The following is a 26,759-nucleotide window of genomic DNA, read 5'->3' as shown; positions in this document are numbered from 1 at the left end:
CATTAATTAGAGTGTAACACAACTTAACATTTTTTTTCTTTAAATCTATTTAAATTTTAACTGCAATTTCTAAATTATGTCACAAGAAATTTTGATCAAATTTAGCGTGCGAGATTTAGTACTGAACAAACAACAGTATGAAGTGCTTGGAATTTAGAAGGCATATTTTGTTTCAAACTATAGTCCAACAGCCTTCTTGCAAAATTAACCATATAGGATGCTACATTTGAATTTATCAAAGAAAAGGTATTGTTGACGAAATACTATAAGTACTGTAGCTAGTTTATTGTTTAACTCGTCATATTAGTGCCGGCCGTACTTTCAATACAAGGAACACTGTTAAATCCGTTGGCAATGTTTTTGCCAGCTATTTAGCCAACTGTCTACGTTGACAGGTTTGGCTGACCAGTAGCTAGGTAGCTGGCAAACAGACTCACTATTCCGCACTATTCCACTAATACGGCTAAAACCGTACTATGAAGAAAACGGCAATATGAACCAATTCATACTTATTGTAATGTTTTCACAGCTAGGATGTCAAGGAAAAAGGAAGTACAAATTCAGGTAAATTTAGACTAGCTATACAGGTAAGTTATCAAAACCGTTGTACACTGTAATTATATAGCTACTATACGTTTATTTACAAATTACAGATTGAAGTCTCTAACGAAGAACAATGGAAAGAGGCATTGTTGGCCCCAGGACTTCTTGGTAGGCAGCTTTTAAGCTTAAATTATGACTAACGTGTTCAATGTAATTCAGGGGTGCCCAAGCTAGGGGGCTTGCCCACTATTTAATTGTGGTTAAGTCAAAGTTGAAGAGTCAGATGCATTTTTGCAGACACATTTTATACCATGTGTGACTGTCACCATCAATTTGTCTAATCTCTATGCAAAAGAGACTAATTCAATTGAGGTTTCATATAAATTATAACCAAACCTATTTGGCAGCAGGATTATTTATTTGTAAATATGTTTGGTTATTGTTGTTATTATAATAGTATTGCATAGCAAATATGTGCAATTGCAGGAGAGGAACTTCAAAACAACAAAATGTTTCTAGTTGAGTGGTCATGACTGTCAGACAGTGACCCAGGAAACTGTCAGACTGCTGTAGATAGTTTTGTAGTTACTAACTTTGAAATATAAGGATTATGATGTTAATACCAATGTTTATAGTTGTAGATGTCTACCAGAGATGGTGCGGCCCATGCAAGGCTGTGCAGAACATTTTTAGAAAATGTAAAACTGAATACGGAGATGACCTGTTGCGCTTTGCTGTGGTGAGTAACATGGTTTTCAGCTTTAGTTGTCTATGTCGGATCCGGATACACTTTTGGTGACCTTTGACATCTTGTTTCCCATGTTTTTTTGTGTCATTTTAAGTTGCAGGGCTAGCTTGCAAAAGGCACCTTGGATGGGCAATTCACCTCCTTGCATTTCTTTTCATTTGGTTGTCTCAAAGTAGCATTAAATTGGATACATTTTGGACAATTTGGTGAACGAAATACACAAAATACTCTAATATAAATTTTTTAATGAATGAAAAAGAAAACAAATAATAAACACCGTAAAATGTAGGCTACATTGTGCCCAAATTTAAATGCAGCAACAACTGCAAAAAATATTTAGAACTTCCAGTGTGTATTTGAATATCTGCCAGAAATGTCTTCTACGTTTACATCCATTAAAAATAGTTCCAATCCTCTTAAACGTTATGCTATATTAAAAATCAAGTGGCAGATGGGAAGTTAGCCTTTTTAAAGTCATATCAATTGGATGGATTCACATTCTTTGAAATAGCTGAAAGACAAGGATTTATTAATGGCCAACAAGCTGCCTCAACCATTAACAAAAGATATGTTTTAAAAAACAGGTTTTATGCTTAACAAATCTGATGCATTAGAGTATCATTACTATACAGACAGACATGGAGTCAGATATCCTATCGGATGCCTTTTCCATTCCTCAGGGGGAGAGAAAGACCAGTGGATATTCACTGGAAGCCTGTGTAGTGTGTAGGTGCTCGACCAACATTCTGATAATACATTTCTTAAACATCTGATCTCAGTAAGCTTCCATACATGCGCACTTTATATTAAGACAAAGTTTGAGTATCTTAATAGAAAAATACAACTACAACATGCCTATATTGCCCAGTAGGATCTTGATAGCTTGTGCTTTGCTCTGCCCAGCTCCTTTCTAGGTGGTGCCCACTCTGTGAATCAATAGTGGGTGCGCTAGTGACACACAGACCTACTCATGGCCTCTAGTTTCTGTGTGCAAAATAAGAAAAAGTGTCAAAGACATTTCGTATCCGAGAATAACAGTTCAGGCTTTCCAGGCATTCTAACCCTTGAACATGCCTCTATTCACCTCCCTAAATCAGTACATCTTTGAAATATGTTAGGTAGCCATTAGAGATGTGTCTTATTGGGTAATGTTCGAAGAGCATATTTGTCCATAATTCCTTTCCAGTGAAGCTACCGGGATACAAATCTAGAGGATGCAAAGCCAGGAAAAGAGCTTGGTTTATAACCCATTGTAAATCCATTAGGTGGGCTGTATGGCACCCACTGTGTGAACCAATGTATACATTGTCTCTCAGAAACAGTTCCAAAACTCGTCACACAGTGGCGGTATACATTCATTTATTCAACCACAAACAGCATGTTTGCGTTTCATCACAGTTCAAACTGGAGAGTAACATTTCTCTTGTAATATCCACACATCGTGTCAAATGTCATGTCTACCTGACGTACACATCACAGTCAAGTGGAAGTTACAATTTGTTTTTAAAGTTCTATTTTTTAAAATAACCTCCTTTTCTCTGACTGAGAATATGTCCTCAATTTCAGCTACAAGCTGAGAGCAAGTAGAGATAACAGCCTTGCTCAGGTGACTGAGGTGGTAGGGATCAGCAATGATCTTCCATGTACACATTCACAGAAGATGATCTTAATAATATGCAACTAGGAATTAACCTGTGCATATTATAAGCATTTTATGACTTTATTTCAGCAACAATGTTAGCAATACAAAATAATCAACTTAGCTAAAACAATGAATAATCTGGGAGAAAACCATAGCACATTTTGCACGATTCAGTCAGTCCCTATCAACATAGATTGCATAGATTCAGGATTCTTCCAGTCCAGTACATACCATAACAACAGGGTTGGAAGAAAACAGTGGGACCAGGATCCAAGATCAACAATTTGCATCAACTTTGAAGAAAACAGGCAGAGAAAAAATTCCAGTACTCAGATTAGTATTTCCTGTTAGAGATGGTATACTTGGAGTAATACTGGAAAATCAATTCACAGGGGTAATACTGGAGATGTGCATTAAAAAGTTCATTAAGGAATGCAACAGTAAACATTTCAGAAAGTTTTGCAACAACAGGATATTTTGTTTTCAGTCTGTTTTTTACTTTTTTAAATGTGCAATGAACGCAAATTTAGCATGGGTCTTTTGGAGATCAATATCAGTTTTAAAAAGAAATTGCATTAAATAGTAATTTTTCATGTTTAACTTGTTTTCAGGCAGAGGCTGACGATATACTTGAGTTAAGTTCACTTAAAGGGAAATGTCTACCAGTCTGTCTTTTTTACTCTGTAAGTACTGAGCTGAATGACAGCATTATAATATTGTAATATGATATTGTCTTCATTACCTTATATCTGTCAATACCAAGTTTCTGAACTGTGTCAATATTCTTGCATCAGAACAGTTTGATAAGTAGTACCAAATCTTACTTATTTAATAAACCTATTAATTCATTATTATTTTCAGACAATGCAAGGAAAATAATAAAATATAGCATCCACTTACTCGCCTAGTATGTTTCAGGAAACCAGCCACTTACAAACCGTGTCATAACTATGTAACAAAAACAATGTAATTTTGAGAAGACATTGTGGCCTGCTCGGCTGTTTCAGGGTGGTAAATTGTTGTCTATAGTAAGAGGAGTAAATGGACCTCTGCTACAAAAAACTATACTGGAACTGGTGGATGTGGAGAAAAAGAAACAACAACTGGGCTCCAAATATGTACCTGAGGTAAGTGCTTCCAGACAAATACAGTTGTAAAGGATCGGCTGTCAGTTTTGCCGATTTGTATTTTGTACCCATCATGAATCTGTCAAATAGGTCCAGGAACTCTTTTTAGACGACAATCATCAAGAAGGAATCAAATCTCCATCCAGTCAAAATGTCGACATAGATATTGATGGTATGTAACCAATTTCACTTTAAGCGTTCTGTAAAATTTGATATTTTTTTAGCATTTCATGATATCAAACGATTTGGGTGATAAAAGTGGAGGTGACTTAAGGAAGTATATTTTGTGTGTGATTAGATCATGGTACATATTGTGTGGTCATCATAAAACCAGATGCTGTAGCAGGAGGTCAAGTGGAAGCAATCAGAAAAAAAGTAAGTGCTTCACATTGGATCCTTACACAGTACACTGGATATTTTAGTCATTTATCAAATGCTCTTCCAGAATAAAGTGGTCAGTGCAAATGTTTTCATACTTTTTTGTATAATGGCGTTGCAAGTACCATGGTCTATCAGCTCAGACACATTGAACTAGTCATCTCTTACAATCGGTCTTTGTTCATGTTATTACATTTTACTCAAATTATGATATAATTGTTACATTTGCTTTACAAATGTCTTGTTTATGCTTAGGCTTTAGATGCTGGTTATTCAATTGTAGCAGAGGAGGAGAGGGTTTTGGATAAAGACCTGATTCATACTCTTTATGAGGAGAAAGCAGAACAGGTGGGTGAAAGCAAGACTAACATGCTAATTACTTTGCTGCACGTGATAGGAATGAACATTCTGCTAACAATTGTATTACCCAATTATACCCAGATTCCCTTGAGCATAACCTTTAGAAAGAAATAAACATAAAAACTAAAATGAATCATTCATGTTTAAAAAGATCATTTATTTTTCTCTCAAAATGTTAATCCCAGTGATGACTATGCAGTTATCAAAAAACATTTTCTTCTGCGTGTTGGAGCCAAAATTAGTAATAGGTTACAAAGGTCAGGGGAAGTTGTGTAATTTACATACAACTAGAGAAGAAAATGTTTGGCTAATTTTGCAGGAAACATTGCCACATACATATTACCTTATTATATGTGCATGGTTTAGACCCTAATTCCCTCACTCTGGTGCACTTGCTAACTTGCTTTTCTTTTGTGTACCGAATGTAGTGTACCAAATATCCTTGTCTATTAATTGATGATAGTTTCTGCTTTAATGAAGTTGAGAGACATTGCAAGCCAAGAAATCCTTTGCCAAATACAACTTTTGTTGACCATAGATTTATTTTAGTTGGGGGAAAGTTCACACTTGAATTAATTGTTCCCTCAATAATTACAAGCTGTCCAGGCCTGGAGGTAGCAAAGTAGCCCCAAACCATGATGCTCTCTCCATCATGATTCACAATCAGGCTGAGTTTTTTGAGTTTTTGGTTTTTGGTGTTGTTATAGCACTTCAATCACAAACTAATAAAAATTAATAATAATCCATAGAACCCTGTCCCAGTAGTGTTCGGGTACATCCAGGTGTTTTTTGGAAAACCTAAGTCTGGCTGCAATGTTTTTTTGGGGAAAGCAGTGGTGTCCTCCATGGGGTCCTCAGATGAAATCCACTCCTGTTTTGTGTGTTCCTTATTGTGGACTCATGGAGACAGATGTTAGAAAATGCAAGAGATGCCAAGAGATCCGTGGTGGTTACCTCTGAGTTCTTTGTCACCTCCCTGACCATTATCTGATGTGTCCAAATATTTCAAAATGCCTTTTGCCTTTTTTAGCCTTGTTGGCTGCAACAACTCTTCTATTGAGGTGTTCTATTGTAACTTTTGACCGGGTCCTTATCCACTTCCACGGATCTCTATTTTGAGGTTCAGACTTAGTTGGCAACCAAACTTCAACTTTTTTTATATGACAAAACATCTCTAGCCCATAACTGAATGTAATTTCGTTGATTGGAACTCCTGATTTAAATTGCTTACTTTGACTAATGTGTTCAATGAAAGTGTGTAAAAGTACACATTTGTTTGTGTTCATTGTTAAATTACACTGGGTTTATCTAATGTTATGAGTTAGATGAAGACCAGGACTGTAGTTTTTGGGGCCATTTATGCAGGTAATTCAGAGGGTTTAAAAACTTTTACTCACAACTGCATGCACAATTCTGTTTCACCTTTATATTGCTTTTTAAACTAGGATTTTTGTTGCAGTTTGAAAATAAACAAAAGCATTCTTCTGTATATCCAGTGGAACATTTTCACAATCTGAATAGTTACTTTACATTTTCCAGCCAGAGTTTGTAAAGTCAATGTCCAGTGGGCCTGTCCACACGTTGATTCTGTCCAAGAGAGATAAAGTGAGAGAGGAAGAGTCTCCATTGACAGCCATTACAGATCTTGAACTTGCAGAGCTCATCCAGCCAAAGAAAAGGTTTGGCTTCACAGTTCAGTTTGCTCAGTTAATTAAACATGATAAATCTTATGCACCTCTGAATGTTAACTAGTTTGTCAGTACCTAAAGTTTGTGATAAAAGCTTTTATTTATTTTTTTGCATGGTCCATCTGCAAATGCTCTACAGACAATCATCAGGTTATCAGTCATATTTAAACGAATGGTCTAATAATCCTAACAGATAGGCTGCTGACTAGGCCCAGGACGGTGTCCCGCTGATCACCCCAAGGTTGGACCTGAAGTCTACTGATTAAGCTGAATTATCTCTGAGTCTAAGCGCCGGGATTTTTTCTAATTCAACTGTAGCCACAAAACCCATGTGGTCAACGGGTAGAGGATGTGATGGCATCACCCAGTTTGAGCCCTGCTCCTTGATACTTGGGTATCCTTTACTTGGGAAAGACTCCATGCTTTACTCTGCCAGAGTTGTCACTGGATTAAACTGGAGTTCTACAACCAGTCCCTGAGTAGAGTGTTCCACCACCATGCCCCTATAAAAACATGGGACAACACACTCTTTTGCTCACATCCATAGTTCACTCTAGAAATGAGAAACAATATCCACTGGAGGCCTCCTGGAGCTGAAACTCATGCCTCACCATCTACAAACTGGCCTTTCAGGATCACCAAAGTCCTGGAAGTGACACAGTCTATATTCTATTCCAACTTCAAAATCAAGGAAACTCAAAGCACCTGTTTTCCAACATAAACTAACTTATGAAGCCTAGTTCCATCATCAAAACAAAGGAAAAGCAGTGTAATCGCTTTTTTTACTTTAAAAAAGGGTAATAAGATCTCTCATCTCCAGCTCTAGTACTTGACACCCCACCAACTCCACCTCAGCATTTCTCCTGCTTCCTTGTAACTCAAACAGGAATGTATAAAATCTAGCCCTGTTTTGAACTTAGCGAGCTGAACAGCTTTGTTCAAATCAAACCAAACCATCATTTTTAACCACTCCCTCAAATCTAGAAATGTCCTGGCTTGAAACAGCTGTGAGACCGCTGTCATCAGCTTCATTCTGAGGAAGCCCATTCTGGACCCAGAAATGCTAGTATACATCCTTCTTCCTGGAAAAAGTGGCTGCTGTATTGCAACAAGACCATTTCAATCAAACAACCTTTTGAGAAGTTTCGTTATGGTTTTCTGTTGGCTCACAGCACTGAAACATCCCAGCATTGCGTCATTCAGTGACATATTGTAAACTCAAGCAAAACATTTAAAAACCAGTGATTCTCCCTGTGGCGTTGGCCTAACACTGATGCAGGACATGCTTGTACATGGTCCTTCTTGGCCATGTCATCAGCCAAAATGGAGTGTCATTCCAATGCCATATAACCTTGAGGCCCTCTGATGTGTATAACCATATGAACACCTGCATTAAAGAGTTAATAATGCAAAGCATCCTTCAACTGAACAGCAGCAAATCGCGACCAAAGCTTCTTTTCATTCCAGGGTACAAGGTTGGAGTTTATGCTTCAGTTTAAGTTGCCAATCTATCTGCCATAATCTGTTTTCTATCTTGAACAAAACCGGTCATGCTTGGGTTTTTCCATGGCTGTCTTTTTCACTGGCTTGTTTCGCGAATTGCAAACGTTCCTCAGCAAGCAGTTACTTATCAGTAAATAGTTGGTTGATAGTATCTCCTTTCACAACCATCCAAATAAAGTATGTGTTTGTTACATCTTTCAGATTGGTTTTTCAGCTAACTACATGTAGTAAGGATGTTTGTTTTGGGTGATCTCTCTTAGGTCAAATTATGTCCAGGAGGTGGATATGGGCCTGTCAGACTGCAGCATTGAGATGGACAGCAGGCAACTGGCTTTCTTCTTTCCTACCCTAAATGTAACTTCAGACACACAAGCTGGATCCATTTCAGAGATTCAAAAGACCCTTGCTCTTATTCGTCCAAGTCTTCTTAGAAAGAGAAAAGGTACCCTCCACTTCAATGTTTTAAATTATTTCAGTAAACATGAACATAAATATGCATTTATTTTATTTGATAAATATCTCTTGTCATGCAAAGTTTGCCAAGCTTGCCCAAGCGACAAAACCTAGCTGGCCAAAACAAAGAAACCCAGAAACCAATGGCTAGAGCCTGAACCCATGTTTGTAAAACAGAATTTTTGTAATAAAACATTTGTTTTGATAATCTAATTTGATTACTTTGTTTATACGAAACCCCTCACTTTGACCACTCCTAAACGACTGCAGCAGAAAGAGTCTCAGACTGAAGTACGTAGAGAGGATAACGCAACGTAAGGATTCCATTTGAGACATCAGGCAACAAATGTGTCTTGTAGGGATGTAATGGTACATGTATTCATACTATTACATCCCTACACAAACCCAAATGAATTATTTTTTGCATCAACATGAATAGCAAGCAAGTTTATTTATATAGCACAGTTCATACATAGATGCAATTCAATGTGCTTTACAGTGAAAAATATAAATAAAAAATGCAATAGAATTAAAACAGTCAGATTGTTACAATTCTCTAACTCAGCTGTCTCCAGGGGGACTGCATGAACTTCAACTCCCCTGTATCTCAATGCTTGCATTCCAGCGCAAGAATGAACCCGTCAGTCCCTTTGTGAGATAATCTTTGCATCAATGTCTCAATTTCTCTATTTCTTTCAACATGACCAGATGAGATCTTGAAGACAATCCATGACTTTGGATTCCAGATAGCAATGCAGAGAGAGATAACCCTCACTGACGAACAGGCCAAAGAGTTTTACAAGGACCATGATGGCACTGACTATTTCCCAGGCCTTATAAACCAAATGACTAGGTGACACACTCCTACCATAATTTGCTCAGTAGTGATGTGATGTGCTTTGGATTAACACAATTTTTGGATTAATAAATGATAAAATATGCACTATACAGGATATAGCAGATATACAGGAAGCAGGTGGCTATTGATTGTGTTGAATCGACAGCTTGATCTTTCTTACAGACTCTTACATGACTGTTTTGTTTCCCTGGTTGCATTACAGTGGTCCCCTTTTGGCTTTGGCCTTGACACGAGAGGATGCTGTCCTACACTGGAGAGGTTTACTCGGTCCAAAAGTTGTTGATGAGGCCAAAGAAAAATCCCCTGAAAGGTAGCAACTTGGATAGTCCTAGTTAGTTTCACATGGTCATTTACATGGGTTCAGTTAACTCTCCTCCCACCACTGTTTTGTACTTAATTACTAGTCTCCGAGCCCAGTTTGCCATCGACAACGTTGCCATCAACCAGCTTCATGGCAGCTCCACTCCAGAGGAGGCTCAGAGAGATCTTAACAAATTTTTTCCGACAGAGCACACTCTGGCCGTGATCAAACCTGACTATACACAAGAACTCAGAGGTACAGTGCTTACGTCTCTGTCTGAAATATTTCAGCTATTGTACCGTTTACATGGGCCAGGGTGCAAAATGGTTTGGTTTTGAATAAACATGTTGTAGTCCAAATATGCTCCTCAGCTACAGTAAAAACAGTTGTGAGAAAAAGGTTTGTGAACCTTCTGAATTACTTGTGTACCTGCAGCAATGGCTCCTGAAATACAGTCTGGTCGTCCTCTAAGTCATTAGAACACACAAAATATGATCCTTTACACTGTGCCATTGAGAATATTGGTCGTACATGAACAGCATAGGCTGGAAAAGTACCTCTAGAATAAAGACCTAATTCAAATGGGTAATTGTTAGTGGTGCCATGTGGGGAAAAAACCCACAAAGTTTGGTTAACGGTAAAGTCTGCCCCCTAAAAACAGAGATCAAGTCGCCCGTTTGAAATATATTTCAGGAGAATGGTAGTTAATTATAGCCTTATGAACCTTAATAAGAATAGTTATTAAGGCTCATAAGGCTTCAAATGGCTACACACCCATTTCCAAAAACCTTGGCCCCAATCAGCCTACTGCCAGACAAATGGAGCCAAGTCAGAGTATAACAGACAAAGAAAGGTAACAGCAAAACATCAGCAGGCATTTCTTGCATTTTCTAACAGGTGTGTAATTTTTGGTGTATTAATAAAGTCACACTGGGTAAAAGTACACTTTTTTGTATTCTTTAAGTCACACTTTGTTTATCTAGAGGGATGACTCAGATCAAGATCAGACGAAATGTAAGCAGATCATTTAACAGTGTTTACAAACCTAGCAACTGTATGTGGCTGGAAATACTATCCTACATTGAATTGCATGCATGAGCCTTGACTGCCCATAATCCATAACACAACCAAACGCTGCTAAGACCACACCTCAGACATACAACCACTTCCAACCCCTCCACTTTGGTGCGAGGAAGCACATATAAGATTACCAATTACCAATCCTGGTGAAACAGATTGCTGTTAATTGTGCGTTGCACAGTTGTGATGGCGAATGCAGAGTCCTGAATGTTGTTGATCTTTATTTCAGATAGCATTATCAATCGAATTAAAGAGGCTGGGTTCAGCATTTCCCAAGTCACAGAAAAAAAACTAACACGAGACATGGCAGAAGAGTTCTACAAAGACCACGTTGGAAAATACTTCTACAATCACTTGGTTGACTACATGTCAAGGTGGGTTGACAGGGCTTTAACACATTCAATAACTGTAATGTACTGTATGCTGTTTGTAGGACTTAAACTGTCTAGTCTTGTCTATGTTTTGGAACTATTAAATTTGATTAAATGAATTAAGTTCATTTTAATTTCAATCAATATAATTTCAATCAGAATTTTGATTATAAAATTCTGAATCCAACCCTGGCCTTGATGAAGCTTCAGGTTTAACATCTGACTTAATGTGTCCTTTATAGAGGACCATCCGTCATGATGATCCTGAGCAAAGAAAATGCTATCACAGAATGGAGAGAGATGATGGGGCCTACTGATCCTGAACAGGCAAAGCAAGGCAGCCCAAACTGTCTACGTGCACAGTTTGCCAAGAGCATCTTGGAGAATGTAGTGCATGGCTCGTCCAATGTCCAGCACGCCATGGACAATATCATGTTAATTTTTGGGGATATACCCAAACAAACACTGTTGAAAAAGGAAAAATGATAGTCTTACTATGGCTTTATAGTGCCTGCGTGTGAGTAGACCTACAAATTGGTCTGTATGGATGGTTGGACGGCATCTACTTTAGAGGTACACTATTGTGTGAGATTTTTCCAATAATAAAATAAACCGTGAACCTCAAATCAAAGTTTATTTGTTACATGCATACAATAAAGAAGATGTAAACAGTACAGGGAAATGTAAAAAAAAAAAACAGGTTAGAGTAGACAATAGAAAAAAAGAGTGTAAACAATGCTGGCTGTATACAATAAATTGTGAAAAAACAGTAATTCATCATAAACAGAAGAACATATATGGCTGTAGTTTAATGACTTTAACCTATTGTGGATTGTTATTAAAACCAACTTTTAACCTGTGTTTAGCAAAATTGAGTTGTCTGTGGGCATGTGTCCTATTAATGCAACACCTTCCAGTCAGTTTTTAAAGAAACGTTATAGCCCCGTTTCGATGACTTCTAAATTAATTCTCCAGTACTTTATTTACACCACCTGGTCAATTCATTATCAAAAAGCCTGAATAGCTTAAAACTAGGAAAGTCTGTTTTTTATTGAATAATTTTGTAATTGGATTTTTTGCATTATCATTTTCAAGTGTTATGGCCAAGAGGCCATTTCTTCCCTCTTGTCAGGCCAAGAGGGAAGCAATGAAAAGCTGTATTATTTTTTTGGTCTGAATATTTTGAGCATGCAATTTTTCACCCCATGACAATGTTACAATATATAGCGTAGGCCTATATAACGTTGTTACTCAAATACACATATATGATCTGGTTAATCATTACATACATTTTAAAATGTGTTAAGAAACATGCAGTTCCTTTTTTGGTGTTAAATTTGATTTAAATTTATACAATGACAATTTTCGAGTCTCTGGGCGATTAAAGATAAAAACTGCTAGAGTTGTTATCTGTTTTCCTTACTTTTATTTTGAAATTCATAAACCCGGAAATTGAGATCACTGTCAAGCTGTGTCAAGTCTGTCAGTTGTAAAAACAAAAGACAACCATTAAATAATAATGTCGTAACTTGCACAGTCATTATCGATACCTCTTTAAATGGAAACAGTAGCAATTTTAAGAGTACATATTTGATACGCGCATTGTTTTAAACACGGTAAGAAAATGAACACCTGTGTTTTATTGGTTTGTTTTGCCTTTTCAAGTTTGGCTTCGTGTACTGCGTTGAAGAGGAACGAAAAGCCAATTATTGGTGAGTCTTTTCACACGATTTCTGTGGATAGAAATTCTATTAACGAAAATCAAACTTTCTAAAGTGTGGAAATAAAGCGCCTTCTAGCCTGCTTTGGAATATTGTTTGTTAAGAGTATATACATGTATTGAAATACTTAGAAATCTAACTGATTACCTAAACTGTATGTTTGTCGCAAGGTGTCTTGGCTCAAGAGGTACGCACCCCTCAACCGCAGAAGGCCTCTTATATTGCCGCATCGTATGTCAAGTTCCTGGAGGCTGCTGGCGCGAGGGTTGTCCCTGTGATGTAATTTAACTAAACATTTAGAAGCTTTTCAGATATGGTTTGCATTAAAACACTGCATCGAAATTAGTACATTCTGTCTGCATACTTTGATTTCGATTACATTACTAAGAAACCCTTGATAAACCTTTCAATTAATTCTACAGGATTAATCAGACACTGGAGGAGTACAAAAAGCTATTTAACTCCATCAATGGGTAAGTCGAAATGAATGTTGCCGTGCTATATCCCTATTTACAGAATCCTTGACCAAGCCTTTCGTGTGAGTGGCTTAAGAATATTAGCAAATTATCGAGAGGTTGTGACCTGATTAGTTATACATTTTACTGACCCAGTAAATGTACAAAGGGGAAGAAAGACAGAATATTTGTATGTGCTGTTTTGACCCAGCTTGCTCAGTCTTTTGCTGATCAACCCTATATAGACAGACAACAAATATATATATATATATATATATATATACTTGTTTTCCCTCTGCAGAATTCTGTACCCTGGTGGCGGAGTTAGCATTGTCTCTTCTGGGTATGCTAACGTTGCAAGGATTTTTTACAAGCTTGCTATAGAGGTATGACATGCTAATCTATATACTTAAAACATATTGCCTTTGGGGCTTCATATGTTTCCTTTTAAATAAAATATGTAAAAAATATATTGCATTTTTAGGCCACTTCAAGGGGTGACTATTTCCCAGTATGGGGCACCTGTCTTGGATTTGAGGAGCTGACGTACCTGACCAGTGGGGAAATGCTTCTGTCGCGCACAAACACCAGCGGGGTTGCCTTACCACTCGTTTTCACTAACGGTACGCGGTACCTGTGTTTAACACGGCGTTCAAATGCCTTGACGAAATCACTCGTAAGGTTGTTCGATTATCACGTGTCCTAAATGATACAAATACTTATAACCAAATGCTTACTTAATGATTACTCTTTCAGAATCCAGAGAGAGTAGGTTGTTCAAGGAATTCCCAGCTGATGTCCTGAATGCCTTGGCCTCTGAGCCAATCACTGAAAACTCCCATAATTTCAGTCTTACACTGAAGGTATGACAATAGCATCTGGGCAATGTGTCTTTGTACAATAACCATATGCCCCAAGTAGGCTTTTGTGTAATCTCCAATTAAAAGTGAACTATCCATGCAACATTCAATTCCAGAGATATAACCGCAATAAAGACCTTAGGAAGTTCTACAAAGTTCTAACCACAAACAGTGATGGAAAAACTGAGTTTGTGTCAACTATGGAAGGTAAAGCATATCCATAATTACAGCATAGCAAACAGTAGCGTGAATACACAACAACTTGCACATCTGGTTGTATAAGGATAAATATATTGACGGGTTTACTGTATTCCTTGTAGCATATGATTTCCCCATTTATGGAACACAGTGGCACCCAGAAAAGAATGCATATGAATGGACTAGGCCATACATTCCACACTCCCCATCGGCCGTGAGAACCACTTTCTTCATGGGCGAATTCTTTGTAAATGAAGGTAGCTATTTCAGAAATGGGTGGCAAAATTTCACTGCATCTGTAATTCTCAATATGTAGCGTTATGTTATTGTATTAAGTCGGTTTAATGAATGCCACTCCCTTGGCTGAGGAGACAGTGCGGTTAGGTTCAAATTCCACTTTTAACCACTTATGCCACTGTTCTTTTCATTAACAGCTAGAAAAAACCTTCACAAATTTGATGATGAAGAGGCAGAGAAGAGGTCATTGATATACAACTACAATCCTGTTTACACTGGAATCAAGTCTGCCTTTGAACAATTATATTTCTTTTGATTTTTATATAGAGTGAGTTGTCTTCATAAAGTTCAATTCAATAAGTGTAATGGTATTTTGTCCACAATACCTATTTTTGTAAATGTATTTAAATGTTGTTTGGTGTCTTTTGATGAACTTTTTTACAAATATATTAAACTGAGGACTATAGTTGCTGGAATGATTATAATAAATGTCTGTTTTTTTTAAACAAATCCACAACCATCTAGGCTGGCAAGATAATGTGAACCTGTGTTCACCAACATTTTCACTAGGAGCTTGCTTACAGTAGGAATTGAACCCACACGCTTTGTTTTGGCATCCTGATTTCAAATCTCCTAATTGGAATGTCATTCTGGAAAGAAAATTGGTTGATTTAAAAACTGTAGGATGTTTTTACTAAAAGCTCTTAAATTAATAAAAAGCAAGCACAATTCAAAGCAGAGAGAACATTCCTAGAGAACATTGTCCAATAACAACCAAAATAGATTAACTACAGAGACTATGATGATAAAATAGTTTTTATTCTAACAATTACCCCCATGCCACATTCTGGTTATTTGCCACAGTAGTTTCCTGTACCGTTGAGTTGAGAGCTTCTTGACAAAAGTCCATCTTCATTTTCAATCGCACCTTTTCAGAAAGTTCACCATTGCTGCTGATGATTGCAGTCCACTTTAAACTCAACCCAAGGACCAAAACTGGAGACCAAAAATGTATATTCAAAATGCATTTATGCACAAATAACACTCAGATTTTAAGAGACTAAAATGATATTTGAGTAACATTTATACATCAAGCTGACGAGACTGGGATCTCAATCACGATACTACTGTAAATGTAATGCAATCCAGTACGGAACATTCAAAATGTCAAAAATACTATTTTGAAACTGACCCATCAAAGATAGTATTGAGTTGCTAATAACTTGGTTACATGCACTGACAAACTAACAGGAATGAGCATTCAGAAAAAATACAAACTTGTGCCTAAACTTAAGAACCCATGTTTTTGTAAAATTTGTTTACCCAATTTCACCTTATCCAATTTTGTAGATCAGGTCATCTTCTCGCCATTACATGCCCACTAAGCTGTATTGCTGATCTCACTGCTCACTTAACCAGGAAGTCTGCCTAACCAACACGGTGAAAAGTGCTGTAGACGTAGCCTCACTCAGCTAACAGAACCCTGACCGCCACAATTAGCACTACAGCATGATGAAACAAGGGATCTCCCACATGACATGGAGACCGATAAGTGGTGATGTAAATTAATTAGTAGGCAAGTTGCTCTCCCCTCCTTGACTTTCACAAAGGATACTTGTGTGTCCTGCGGTGGAAGAGTTTTGAAATCTGCCACACACCCTTTGGTTTTTCTGAAAAAAGCATGCACACATTTAAAACAATAAATAGCATATTGTTTCTATCTATAAAATGACTTGCACAACTGCCTTTATTGTTTTTTTATTACTTTTCACATTTATTTTTAGATCCACCCCTGTAAACGTCATATGCTTGATGGCGCCGCGAGTTGAGAAGGACCCTCATTTCAAACAAGTGCATTTTGAGCACAATGCAAGACCAGTCGTGCACGGGCCCATTAGAGTGACCTTTACGACAGGGTGGGACTCTAGGAATGAACCCAGGGTTTATTAGCCCTGCACGAATCGGGAGGCTGAATGCCTTTTGCTTAGCATTCCAACCTTACATAAAAATGAAATTTGTGACCTGACACCATTGAATTGCTATTTATGAACATCTGTAAAATAATGCAATAATGACACATTTGGCTACTGTTTACAACCGTTTTGGCAATTGGTTATGTCTTGACCTGGAGAAGACCATTTCTTACTTGACTGTTGATAGAATGCTGTACTACTCGCTCTTTGAAAACATTACAGTGCTCTGAGTGACGGTTGAACTGTCAGTATACCAAGCCGTTGTCAACAGAAAATGTCTTCACAATGAGCCGTTTTGTTTTCATAACAGGAGTTCATAAAAAGGACTCTTTCTCCCAAAAGTAAGGCACAGTGACAGAAATATACATATGCTTCAGTTTTCAAAGGACTGAGGGAGTATCATACAGTAAGCAAAAGACAGGAAGAACAATAAGCAACAAAACCGAGACTGAAAGTGAACCAAGAACATAACTATTCTGTTCACATCATTCATCAGGCCCATCTTTTCATGACAATGAAAAATGGAGTCTACGCCATTTAAATACATACTTGAGGCTACAATAGGTTCCAAAGATCAGGACAAACTTCAACACTAAAAAACAAAGTGTCTGAGCCCCCCTGGAGTGACAATTTTTTTGTTTTGTTTGTTTTTTTACTTTACAGCGGGAACAACAAACACAAGCACAGTCTGACATGAAAAGGTCTTTTCACAATTTAAAAAATAGGTACATTCTCTTCTCCACAGAGACCCCCCCACCCCCACCCCCGGACACTGTGCAGGATCAAGTCTGACCCGTCAGATCCAGTAAGGAGCCTACATCGGACCCCAAAGTTTGTGCTATAAAGTCTCCCTCTCCTCACTGACTAGTAAACTTTTTACGTTCCCTCCCACCGACCAGACGTTTGGGAATCCGAGGAGCTTGTCTTTTTAAACGTAAACTGACCAGAGATGACCTATTCCTGAGCCAACCGCTTTTTTCAACGCTCTCCAGATATGTTGTCAGCTAGTGGTCCCCTCCATTGCCCTTCACGGTAATGTTGTGTTCATTGTACCGATATCAGCAAAATGGCTGCCGATACCCTTGCAGTGAAAGTTGCGGAGGAAGAGGAGGACGAAGGTTAACACGGTAGGCTCGAGGTGGATCATGCTGAAACGCCGGGAATTCCGCACGGTGAAAACAAGAAAAAGGGCCAAAGAGGGTTTGAACCAGAAGTAGGCTGCATATCATGTGGACTGTGGAAACCGGGTATGGGGGCTGGCATTGTGCTTCAGTGTGGACTGGACCTCTGGTTAAGGGCTGACAGAGTTTGCTAACCCTCCTCCTCGATCTCCTCCTCCAGCCTCTCCTCGAACACCTTGTCCGGTAGCCGGAAGCACTCCTCAAAGAAGTTGACCAACGATTGACTGAGGTGCTGCCGCGTGGCCTCACTATGGATGAAATGGCCCTCGTCTGGGTAGATCTGATGGGGGAACAGGTCATTTTACCTCATCATATAAATGCAGGTTTACATAGACTCTATAATATACATGTTATTACGGTCAATCAAGCCCCTTAATTGCCAGTGATAGACTTCCTGATAAGACCTACTCAGGTAACACTGAAAATATACAAGGGGACTACGGGGGCAGTGATTAGCTAAACCCTGACCTGTAAAGGCTCCATATCATAATGGGGTTGTCCATATTAAAGCAGGAGAGGAATATAATCTTATTAAGTGAGAGGGGAGCAGATATTTGGGATTCACAGAACTGCTCCATCTCTGTACAAAAGCGCCAGCCCAAATTATATACATTATGGGCTGGTTTCGCAGACATGAATTAAGCCTACTGTAGTCTTGGACAAAAAAATCTAGTATCAATTTGAAACTTTGAAACATTGTTTTTTTTGTGCTAGACTAGGTTAATTCTGTGTCTGCCAAACCTGCCCATGAATGTCTGGATAGGCCAAATATAAGCAGTTTGGGATTAAGTGAGCTCAAAACTTGTTTCTGCAGGCATGCATCCAGTTTCTGTGTGTCATTCGTGGGAGTGCCCTCACCTGGAGAGTGTAGTTTGCCTTTTCATTGATCAGCTGGGCGATGAACTTTGCTGTGTGCTGGAAATGAACTTTTTCTAGTGAGGGGAAATAACAACACAGGCCATCTTATTTTTCAAAACAAAGGATTTTATTGGAGTAGAAAGGTTTGATTTTAATACTGTCTTACCATCTGCTGTCGGATGAACAATCAGAAACTTCTTATCTAGGAATTGAGACGCCCTGTGTGCTAGATTTGCCATCTGCGGACACATGACGTTGATATCATGTAACTACCCAATAGGAAAATCGAGAGCCCATAACACTGACCATCTAAGTGAAGGCTGAAACACAAAGACATACCGCATATGCTCTTGGGTCAGGCTTGGGCATTCCCAGGTATCTCTCTGAAAACGCTGAAGCTGGAAGAGAGGAAGGAGTTGTAACCCTCCTAAAAGTGGTGCTTTTAGTTTTTAAATCTCTGAATGGTTTTGGACCCGAATACAATTCTGATATGTTTGAAGAATATAAACCGAGCAGGGCTCTTAGATCCATGAACACAGGTCAGCTAGTAGAGCCCAGAGTCCAAACTAAACATGGAGAAGCTGCGTTTAGCAGTTATGCTGTACACAACTGGAATAAACTACCAGAAGATCTTAGACGTGCCCCAAACGTACCCATTTTTAAATCCAGGTTAAAAACACTTCTCTTTTCATGTGCCTATAACTGAGCTCTTAAACTTAACCACACTGCTCTCTTTTTGATTTTGCTGTCTTCTACCCATCATAATGCAAGTTCTGGTGCTATCAGAGGAATAACCTCTGTGTAAATGTAACACTCTGCTGATGATGGATAATGCAAGTTCTTGTGCTGCTGTTTAGACATCGATGCAGGGTATTATCTCACAAAAGGACTGACTCCAGGGGGACTGCATGAACTTCAACACCCCGGTATCTCAATACACGCACTCCAGCGCTTGGATAAACTCGTCAGTCCTTCTGTGAGATAATACCCTGCATCGATGTCTAAACAGCAGCACAAGAACCTGCATTATCCGTCATCCGCATATTGGAACATTTACACAGAGGTTATTCCTCTGATAGCACCAGAACTTGCATTATGATGGGTAGAAGATAGCAAAATATACATTTAATTAACAAAATAAATCAAAAAGAGAAATATAAAATACAGCATAATAATAAAGCATAGAATAAGAGAATAGAAATAATAAAACAAATAAAAACATAAGAGGCTATAAAATTACGATGATGGCGTCCTCCGAGCTCTACGTTTTCTACATATTCCTCTTTGACAGGTGCGCACTGAAACACATCGTAGGCTGCCTTTCGCCGTCGGTTCCTGTATCGAAGTGGTCAAAGATCGACGGAGCCCAAGGTACATTTCAGCGGACAGCGCGTGTTGGGCTTGTTTTTCGGCTCTCCCTCAAACACAAAAGACATCACACAAACACACTCTCATGTGGACACATGTCGCGCGCACGTTATCCGAGTTGACGCCGATACCAAGGAAGGATAGCAGTGTGATACCGACAGAGCATCTGTGTGGCGCCACACAGTTAGGGCGGCCGGGCTGTCTGTACCACAATGCCGACAGGTGGCACGCGCACGCACTTTACCGTAGAGATCGAACTCTGTGATGGGTGAGAGGACTGCACCACATTTCACCAGGGAATCCTCAGCGCTGAGTAGCAAACTGGTCACGTAGCCTCCGTACACCTGACAGAGAGACAGGCAAGTAGTAAGCGGAGGGCCTACATCAACATCGGGCGATTCTGCATAATGCGTGGGGAGACACCATATGGGTTCATTTTAAATTCATTTGGGAAAATGATGCTTGAAGAGAAAATAGATTATTGGCTTGGTCTCAGATCGGTTTGTGCTGATATGATGTGTCTATTTGAGATTCCAGTCTTGTACTCCCCTATAAGATTACCACAGTACAGCAAACAACATTCAATAAGTATTTTTAAGTAGGCAGAAATTCAGACTCTCTTTGGTGATTTCTATTTTACAAGTGGGATTAGCACATCAAATCAGGGTTTACAGATAGACACTGATCAACATGATGCGCCCAAGGGAGCACTCTCCAATTCAGATACAAAATGTAACCAGTTAACCTAATCTTCATGAAAAAAATGCATCTTACCTTGCCATAAGCTCCAATTCTGGTCTTGTCAATGTAAGGCTCTTTTGATAGAATACTGAAATGTAGGCCAACAAAATGTTTATTAAATCATGCCAGAATAAAGAGCATTTCTGCCAAGTTATGTAGCTAGCACTCTTTAAGCACATGTCTGGAATAAAATATAATTATCTTATTAGCAGAAATGAGAAAAACACTTCTGATAAGGCAAGGTGCAGGCTAGTGGGACAAAACACTTACAAAAGAATGAAGCCTCAGTACACCTGCTTAAATGATAATAATTCATAAAATTAAAGCTGTAAAGTTGAGTGATGATCAACTTCCTTCCTGCCATATCAAACCAAACCGCTGCCTCACGGCAGCTCTAAAGTCCTAGGCTGCACCCCGATTCTCGGGCCTCAGCCCAACTGGACGGTCCCTACCTGAGGGCTGCCAGTTGGTCTCGCTCCTCGAACACGCCCAACTTCCTCTGCACACGATGCAGGAGGTTCGTCCCCTGGAAGCCACTTCCCCGCCCGTCGAAACGCACCACTATGGCCCCGAAACTGCTCACCAGCACTGTGGCCCAATCTATGTGGAACTGCTCGGACACCGACTGACCACCGGGGGTGCTGTCACTGGAGATAAGAGGGCATGTCTTTCTGTGGTAAACCCTTGTCCTTATTACCTCTCCCGCTTAAATGTGCACATTCGTGGGTTTCCTCATAAAGAACACAGGTGAGCCAGGTGGAAGGAACAATGGACAGGTTTGAGGACATTGGGAGATGGTGGTGACACTGTGGAGATGGTGTGACACTGTGAAGATGGTTTAACACTGTGAGGATGGTTTGACACTGTAGAGATGGTGTAATACTGTGGAGATGGTGTAATACTGTGGAGATGGTGTGACACTGTGGAGATGGTGTGACACTGTGGAGATGGTGTGACACTGTGGAGATGGTGTAATACTGTGGAGATGGTGTAATACTGTGGAGATGGTGTAATACTGTGGAGATGGTGTAATACTGTGGAGATGGTGTGACACTGTGGAGATGGTGTGACACTGTGGAGATGGTGTGACACTGTGGAGATGGTGTGACACAGGAGATGGTGTAATACTGAGGAGATGGTGTAATACTGTGGAGATGGTGCAATACTGAGGAGATGGTTTTACACTGTGGAGATGGTGTAATACTGAGGAGATGGTGTAATACTGTGGAGATGGTGTAATACTGAGGAGATGGTTTTACACTGTGGAGATGGTGTAATACTGAGGAGATGGTGTAATACAGAGGAGATGGGAAGTTTAAGTAAAGGGACCCTTTGAAGTAAAGGGACCTCATTTTTCAGAGTGATTACTGGTAGTGACAGAGAGCTGGCACTTCTGTGCCTCAGGAGGCCCTGACTAATGCCCCACCCCCACCTGGGAGGTGTGACGTCAGTGATGATGAGGCTCGCACATGGCATGGAGGTAGTGAAGTCCTCTCTGTGTCAACAGCCGATAAGAAACTCGGCAGATGGACGGCTAAGGTGTATGCTAGAGCAGCTGCTTGTGAGTGTGTGTGTGTTAAGTGTTTGCGTACTCACACGAGGAGGAGCAGGGGATAGTGTGATGAGTCGACAAAGCTGGCAGGTTTGAGGATCTGCATCGTTAATGCTGCACAGACAGCAAGAGACTTGTCAGTATTCACACTGTACAGAGGCACTAGACACTCATCATCAGCTCCATTAGCTACTCATCTGAAAGGCACGTGAAGAAAATGTAGAACCCGGAGGACGCCATCATCACCTTTAGAAACCGACTTCCTATGTGTTAGAGTGGAGCACAACGTACTGTAATCCTCAATGGTGATCTCCTTGTATTCCTCTCTGGGCATCTGTATGGAGTCCAGCCTCGTCCTCAGGTCCTCGTTGGTCTCCAGGTCGAAAACCTCTGCAGTGACAAATGAAATGTTGTCATGTCTGAGTTTGATATGGCTGACCGGGGTCCCAGGGCATGCATGCTAGGTGGTCAGAATACATACTGTTGGGGGTCTGCGGAAATGTTGAAGTTGGCAGTTGAAATCATGCTAATGACAACGGAGAACCGAAGAGAACAGAGGGAAATCAACAGAATGCAGGGCCTCACTCCCTCGACACACTGTGATGAAGACAGAACAGCAATGTGCAGACACACACACGCAGCTGTACGGTTCAATTGGGTCTTCAAAATATACAAACCCGATTCCAAAAAAGTTGGGACACTGTACAAATTGTGAGTAAAAAAGGAATGGAATGGGGTTGCATGAGTGTGTGTGGCATGGGCAGCCTACACATCTGGAAAGGCACCATCAATGCTGACAGTTATATCCAAGTTATAGAACAACATATGCTCCCATCCAGACATCGTCTCTTTCAGGGAAGACCTTGCATTTTCCAACATGACAACGCCAGACCACATACTGCATCAATTACAATGTCATGGCTGCATAGAACAAGGATCCGGGTACTGAAATGGCCAGCCTGCAGTCCAGATGTTTCACCCATAGAAAACATTTGGCGCATCATAAAGAGGAAGGTGTGACAAAGAAGACCTAAGACAGTTGACCAACTAGAAGCCTGTATTAGACAAGAATGGGACAACATTCCTACTCATGAACTTGAGCAACTTGTCTCCTCAGTCCCCAGACATTTGCAGTCTGTTATAAAAAAAGAATAGGGGATGCCACACAGTGGTAAACATGGCCTTGTCCCAACTTTTTTGAGATGTGTTGATGCCATGAAATTTAAAATCAACTTATTTTTCCCTTAAAGTGATCAATTTTCTCAGTTTAAACATTTGATATGTCATCTATGTTGTATTCTGAATAAAATATTGAAATTTGAAACTTCCACATCATTGCATTCTGTTTTTATTCACAATTGTACAGTGTCCCAACTTTTTTGGAATCGGGTTTGTAGGTACTGAGAGCGGTCTGTTCAATCCGGCATTCTGAAACTGGACTAGGAAGAGCAGGATGTTTTCATTTTTGGAAAGAAGACTCCGTGGCGACTGCGAGGAAGAGGCATATCTTGTTGACCTTTCATATGAGTGCGTTACCATCCTGGTGGGGTCCAAAAATCACTGCATGGAAATATGTGATCTTGTCCTGGACATTTTCTGCAATCCCCAATTTACCAAAATATTTTCAGTTTTGGGGGTTAGGTTTAGGGTAGAGGTTACAATTGGTATTAGGGTTTGGTTTAGGGAAAACAGAATTTGAATGGTAATGTTCCCGTGAAGGACTGTAAAAAAATAAATAACACAGAAAACACAGCTGGGGTGTTACTGTGTGCCTGGGCATTAGGAAACCAACTTTAAAATATCCTGATTGGCTGGAGACCACCCACAGCTGAAGAGTCATTGGTCACTAATCAAATCAGCCTTTCATCATGTAGTTGGCCAAAAGTACTATACCACCAAAACAGGCTGTAAGTCCAGGGGGTTTCTCAACCTCTCTGACGCCAAATGGGTTACACTGTTTTCAAAACATTTTCAGAATGTTGTTGGTTTCCCTTATGAGTTCCAGTTCCTGTTAACATCTGTGTTAAAATAACAGTATGTAGAAATGGTGCACAGTAGGCAACTTTGTAAACTTTGAACAGATTGTTATGGATTATCCGATAACCAGCCGTACACGCTACAATCAACAGTTAACAAATGACAGTGAAGGTTTTTCATTATAGTGGAAAGGTCATGTCTTTACGAGGACATCTATCGTGCTATGCTAGCTAATTTAATCAGTATGGCTGCCAACAGACAGGACTGAGGTAACAACAGTGACTCAGCAGAAAGCCTGAGCACAGTTGGACTTGTTGCGCTGTCAATGGTCATAGTATGCTGACCCCATCTGGCAAGGTCCTGCTGCTGGGTGGGGGGTTGGGGGGGGGGTGTATTTTGTGAATCAGGGATGCAAAGTAAGGCTTTTATTCTTTAATCTTTTTACTCTGTAAAAACAGAGATAGGTACAATGACATACAAGAGTTGTCCATCTGGGGTCGCAGCTTTATTCCGGGAGAGGAGTGGATGTTGTTTGTGTGTGTGTGTGGTGTCCCTTGTATCATCTTTTTCCTGACACAAACTGTCACATGACAGGTCATTAAGTCGATGGAAGTACAATGGAGCTGTTGTGGATTTGAAGCCAGTGGGGATGTTAAAGACATAAAACAGTCTGTAGGATTTAGTTTGTTGTTGTTGAGGGAAACAACACATTTTATGCCACATGGAGTTTTCATTAAACACAATCTGAAGTAGAATACTCACTCAGTCGGTCCTGTGTGTTGTACACTGCTTCAAACGGAACTCCTGGCCCTGAGAAACACCGAAACGGGAACAAAGATGACTAAATGAGACAAATGTTAGGCATTTGCCTGATGTGTGGCCCTTAGTTTGTGTGAGGAACTGTCTAGCTTCATGGGTTCGTGCTGTGGCTTCCTGACTGATTAGACAGGCAGTCCGATTCAGATTTTTCCCTGAAATTGGCTTTTAATAACTCGCATCAGATATTTTCTGAACTTACCTGAAAATCTACTAGTGATAAAATACATGCAGCCCTTGAAATCAGTGTTTACACCACTGTCCTTACAAGGACAGAGAAGATAGGAAAGGTTATTTCATTATCTATTACCATTTAAAGATGCAAGATGAAACTAAATTTAATGAAATATACTACGCTTTAGAATCATTACATCTTGTCAATAGAAGACAGACATAAAATAGTCAAGTCTCCGAGGTTTTAACATGTATTTCCAAACTCAACATCCACGGTTTAAAGCCCCTGAAAAAGTTTAGAATCAACATTAAAACATAATCGATCGAAGGTCTGAAAGTCTGACGTCAGCTTGCAGAGGACAGATCAAGCATATACAAAGAAAGTTAACTTGACTTTTTTTTCTACACAAAAGAAGCACCCCAGACCTTGCTATTTTTAGGGTGGCTATTGTTTATTTATTCAATTAGTTACGCAAAAGAAATAGCTACTGCCTTCTAAACGAACAAGCCCCCCGTAAAAGCACACTCACTTGCTCCGTCTTGTGAACCATAGCCTTGCACTTGGAAGGGAAGCACAATGAAATGATCGATGCACTTAGCAGATTGGGAACACGCTAGAAACAAACATTTGTGTCTCAGTAGCAAGCCAGGCAATCTCTCTCAACGCTGTAATGATATCACAATCCCGTCAAATAAATGAAAACGGGGCGAGAGGGGACAGGGGGATTAAAAGTGTATGAGGTACGGGCGTATTCAGTAAACGGGTGGATTCAGCTGTCATGTCGTGCCGCGGAGTTCAGTGAGAGGACAAAAATCTGTGGGCTGCCGCTATTAGGCCCCCCCCCGCCACCGTCAAAGTCGTTTTTCAGAAGGCCTCGGATGAAATACGGCACCAATTACCATGTTTGCGGCCAACTCCGAATTCAATTAGTGTCTATGAGGAGCGTCTCTTGAGGAGCGACAGACCGACGGTTCATACAACTGAAAAGAGAGGAAATGGCTTGACGTGGGGACGGACGTGAAAGACCGACACCCACCTTTACAGCTGAGGAGAAAGAGACTCATGTTGTGGCTGAAGGAGCCGCCGACGTAACCGCAGCCTTCGTAGAAGTCACAGGAGAGACAGCGTCTGTTGAAGGGCCCGACCGTGTCCGCGCTACAGACAGAACAAAGGGGGAAACACAGCTCTGTTACTCTCCTCAGTTGTTCTTCCAGACCGAGAGGAAAAGGCCCCGTCAAAGCGTGTCACCCAACTCGCAGCTGCATTGTGACCAATCGAAACTACCAAAAAAAATAACCTGACCTCTTGGGTGAGGGGCGACAGAGCGAGGCACAGTGCCGGAGCGCAGCCTAACCGACAGTTGTCCAGGGGTCAGTGTGTTTTTACCTGTAGAGGTGCCTTCGCTTCGGATCATCCTCAGTGCTCAAGAAATATCTGCAAAATACATAATAATTAACATTTGACGTTTTCACCACAAGCTCAGGGGCGCATGCAGCATAAACCAAGCCCTGTACTAGTCAATAATGTAAGTATGAAGTGACATCGAATGTGCGTGGGTGAAGCGTCCTGGATTTCAGTGATACGGCTTAAAGGA

At 40.0% G+C, this 26,759-nt stretch overlaps 2 protein-coding genes and 1 long non-coding RNA gene across 9 annotated transcripts in view; 2 read left to right on the top strand and 1 right to left on the bottom strand.

Annotated features, from left to right (window-relative positions):
• The first annotated feature begins 153 nt into the window (after window positions 1-153).
• LOC105019601 (thioredoxin domain-containing protein 3 homolog) lies at window positions 154-11,953 on the top strand. 2 transcript variants are annotated; one of them, XM_010885912.4, is made up of 16 exons: window positions 154-246; window positions 530-564; window positions 654-711; window positions 1,179-1,282; window positions 3,545-3,616; window positions 3,941-4,060; window positions 4,151-4,232; window positions 4,359-4,435; window positions 4,694-4,786; window positions 6,338-6,477; window positions 8,250-8,431; window positions 9,151-9,295; window positions 9,504-9,611; window positions 9,706-9,857; window positions 10,912-11,056; window positions 11,296-11,953. In XM_010885912.4, exons 2-16 carry the CDS (start codon window positions 535-537, stop codon window positions 11,537-11,539), a joined length of 1,752 nt encoding a protein of 583 aa, XP_010884214.3. In that variant the 5' UTR covers window positions 154-246; window positions 530-534; the 3' UTR covers window positions 11,540-11,953. The 2 variants fall into 2 exon arrangements, 1 of the variants encoding a protein (XP_010884214.3); XR_002195821.2 differs by lacking the exon at window positions 154-246 and having other exon boundaries at window positions 399-564; window positions 10,916-11,056; window positions 11,296-11,381.
• A 559-nt stretch (window positions 11,954-12,512) lies between these two features.
• Window positions 12,513-14,999, top strand: ggh (gamma-glutamyl hydrolase (conjugase, folylpolygammaglutamyl hydrolase)). The gene is made up of 9 exons (XM_010885823.5): window positions 12,513-12,765; window positions 12,945-13,053; window positions 13,197-13,247; window positions 13,531-13,615; window positions 13,714-13,852; window positions 13,986-14,092; window positions 14,206-14,296; window positions 14,410-14,544; window positions 14,722-14,999. Exons 1-9 carry the CDS (start codon window positions 12,678-12,680, stop codon window positions 14,838-14,840), a joined length of 924 nt encoding a protein of 307 aa, XP_010884125.2. The 5' UTR covers window positions 12,513-12,677; the 3' UTR covers window positions 14,841-14,999.
• Window positions 15,000-15,322: 323 nt separating this feature from the next.
• The window catches only part of dpp6a, a 211,447-nt gene continuing 200,010 nt past the window's right edge, over window positions 15,323-26,759 (bottom strand). For all 6 annotated transcript variants that reach the window (XR_002195866.2, XR_002195869.2, XR_002195868.3 and 3 more), the window contains 12 exons: window positions 26,552-26,599; window positions 26,202-26,320; window positions 24,937-24,984; window positions 22,489-22,587; window positions 22,242-22,311; window positions 21,098-21,292; window positions 20,679-20,733; window positions 20,149-20,248; window positions 18,876-18,934; window positions 18,703-18,775; window positions 18,537-18,610; window positions 15,323-17,958 (listed from right to left, as the gene is read on the bottom strand). This is a non-coding gene — a long non-coding RNA (dipeptidyl-peptidase 6a). The remainder of the gene's footprint in view (window positions 17,959-18,536; window positions 18,611-18,702; window positions 18,776-18,875; window positions 18,935-20,148; window positions 20,249-20,678; window positions 20,734-21,097; window positions 21,293-22,241; window positions 22,312-22,488; window positions 22,588-24,936; window positions 24,985-26,201; window positions 26,321-26,551; window positions 26,600-26,759) is intronic.

This window comes from Esox lucius, chromosome 21 (assembly GCF_011004845.1).
Source record: "Esox lucius isolate fEsoLuc1 chromosome 21, fEsoLuc1.pri, whole genome shotgun sequence".
Classification (NCBI taxonomy): Eukaryota; Metazoa; Chordata; class Actinopteri; order Esociformes; family Esocidae; genus Esox; species Esox lucius.
Note: the sequence above shows the minus strand (reverse complement) of the source record. Positions and strands in the feature narration are given on the sequence as shown.

Bases quoted from the DNA above. Each gene is read 5' to 3' on its own strand.
- LOC105019601 (XM_010885912.4), top strand. From the start codon at position 535: ATGTCAAGGAAAAAGGAAGTACAAATTCAG. The intron at 4,787-6,337 runs GTGGGTGAAAGC...TACATTTTCCAG, and splicing joins ATGAGGAGAAAGCAGAACAG to CCAGAGTTTGTAAAGTCAAT. The intron at 9,296-9,503 runs GTGACACACTCC...GTTGCATTACAG, and splicing joins CTTATAAACCAAATGACTAG to TGGTCCCCTTTTGGCTTTGG.
- ggh (XM_010885823.5), top strand. From the start codon at position 12,678: ATGAACACCTGTGTTTTATTGGTTTGTTTTGCCTTTTCAAGTTTGGCT. The intron at 13,853-13,985 runs GTACGCGGTACC...TTACTCTTTCAG, and splicing joins ACCACTCGTTTTCACTAACG to AATCCAGAGAGAGTAGGTTG. The intron at 14,545-14,721 runs GTAGCTATTTCA...TTTCATTAACAG, and splicing joins CGAATTCTTTGTAAATGAAG to CTAGAAAAAACCTTCACAAA.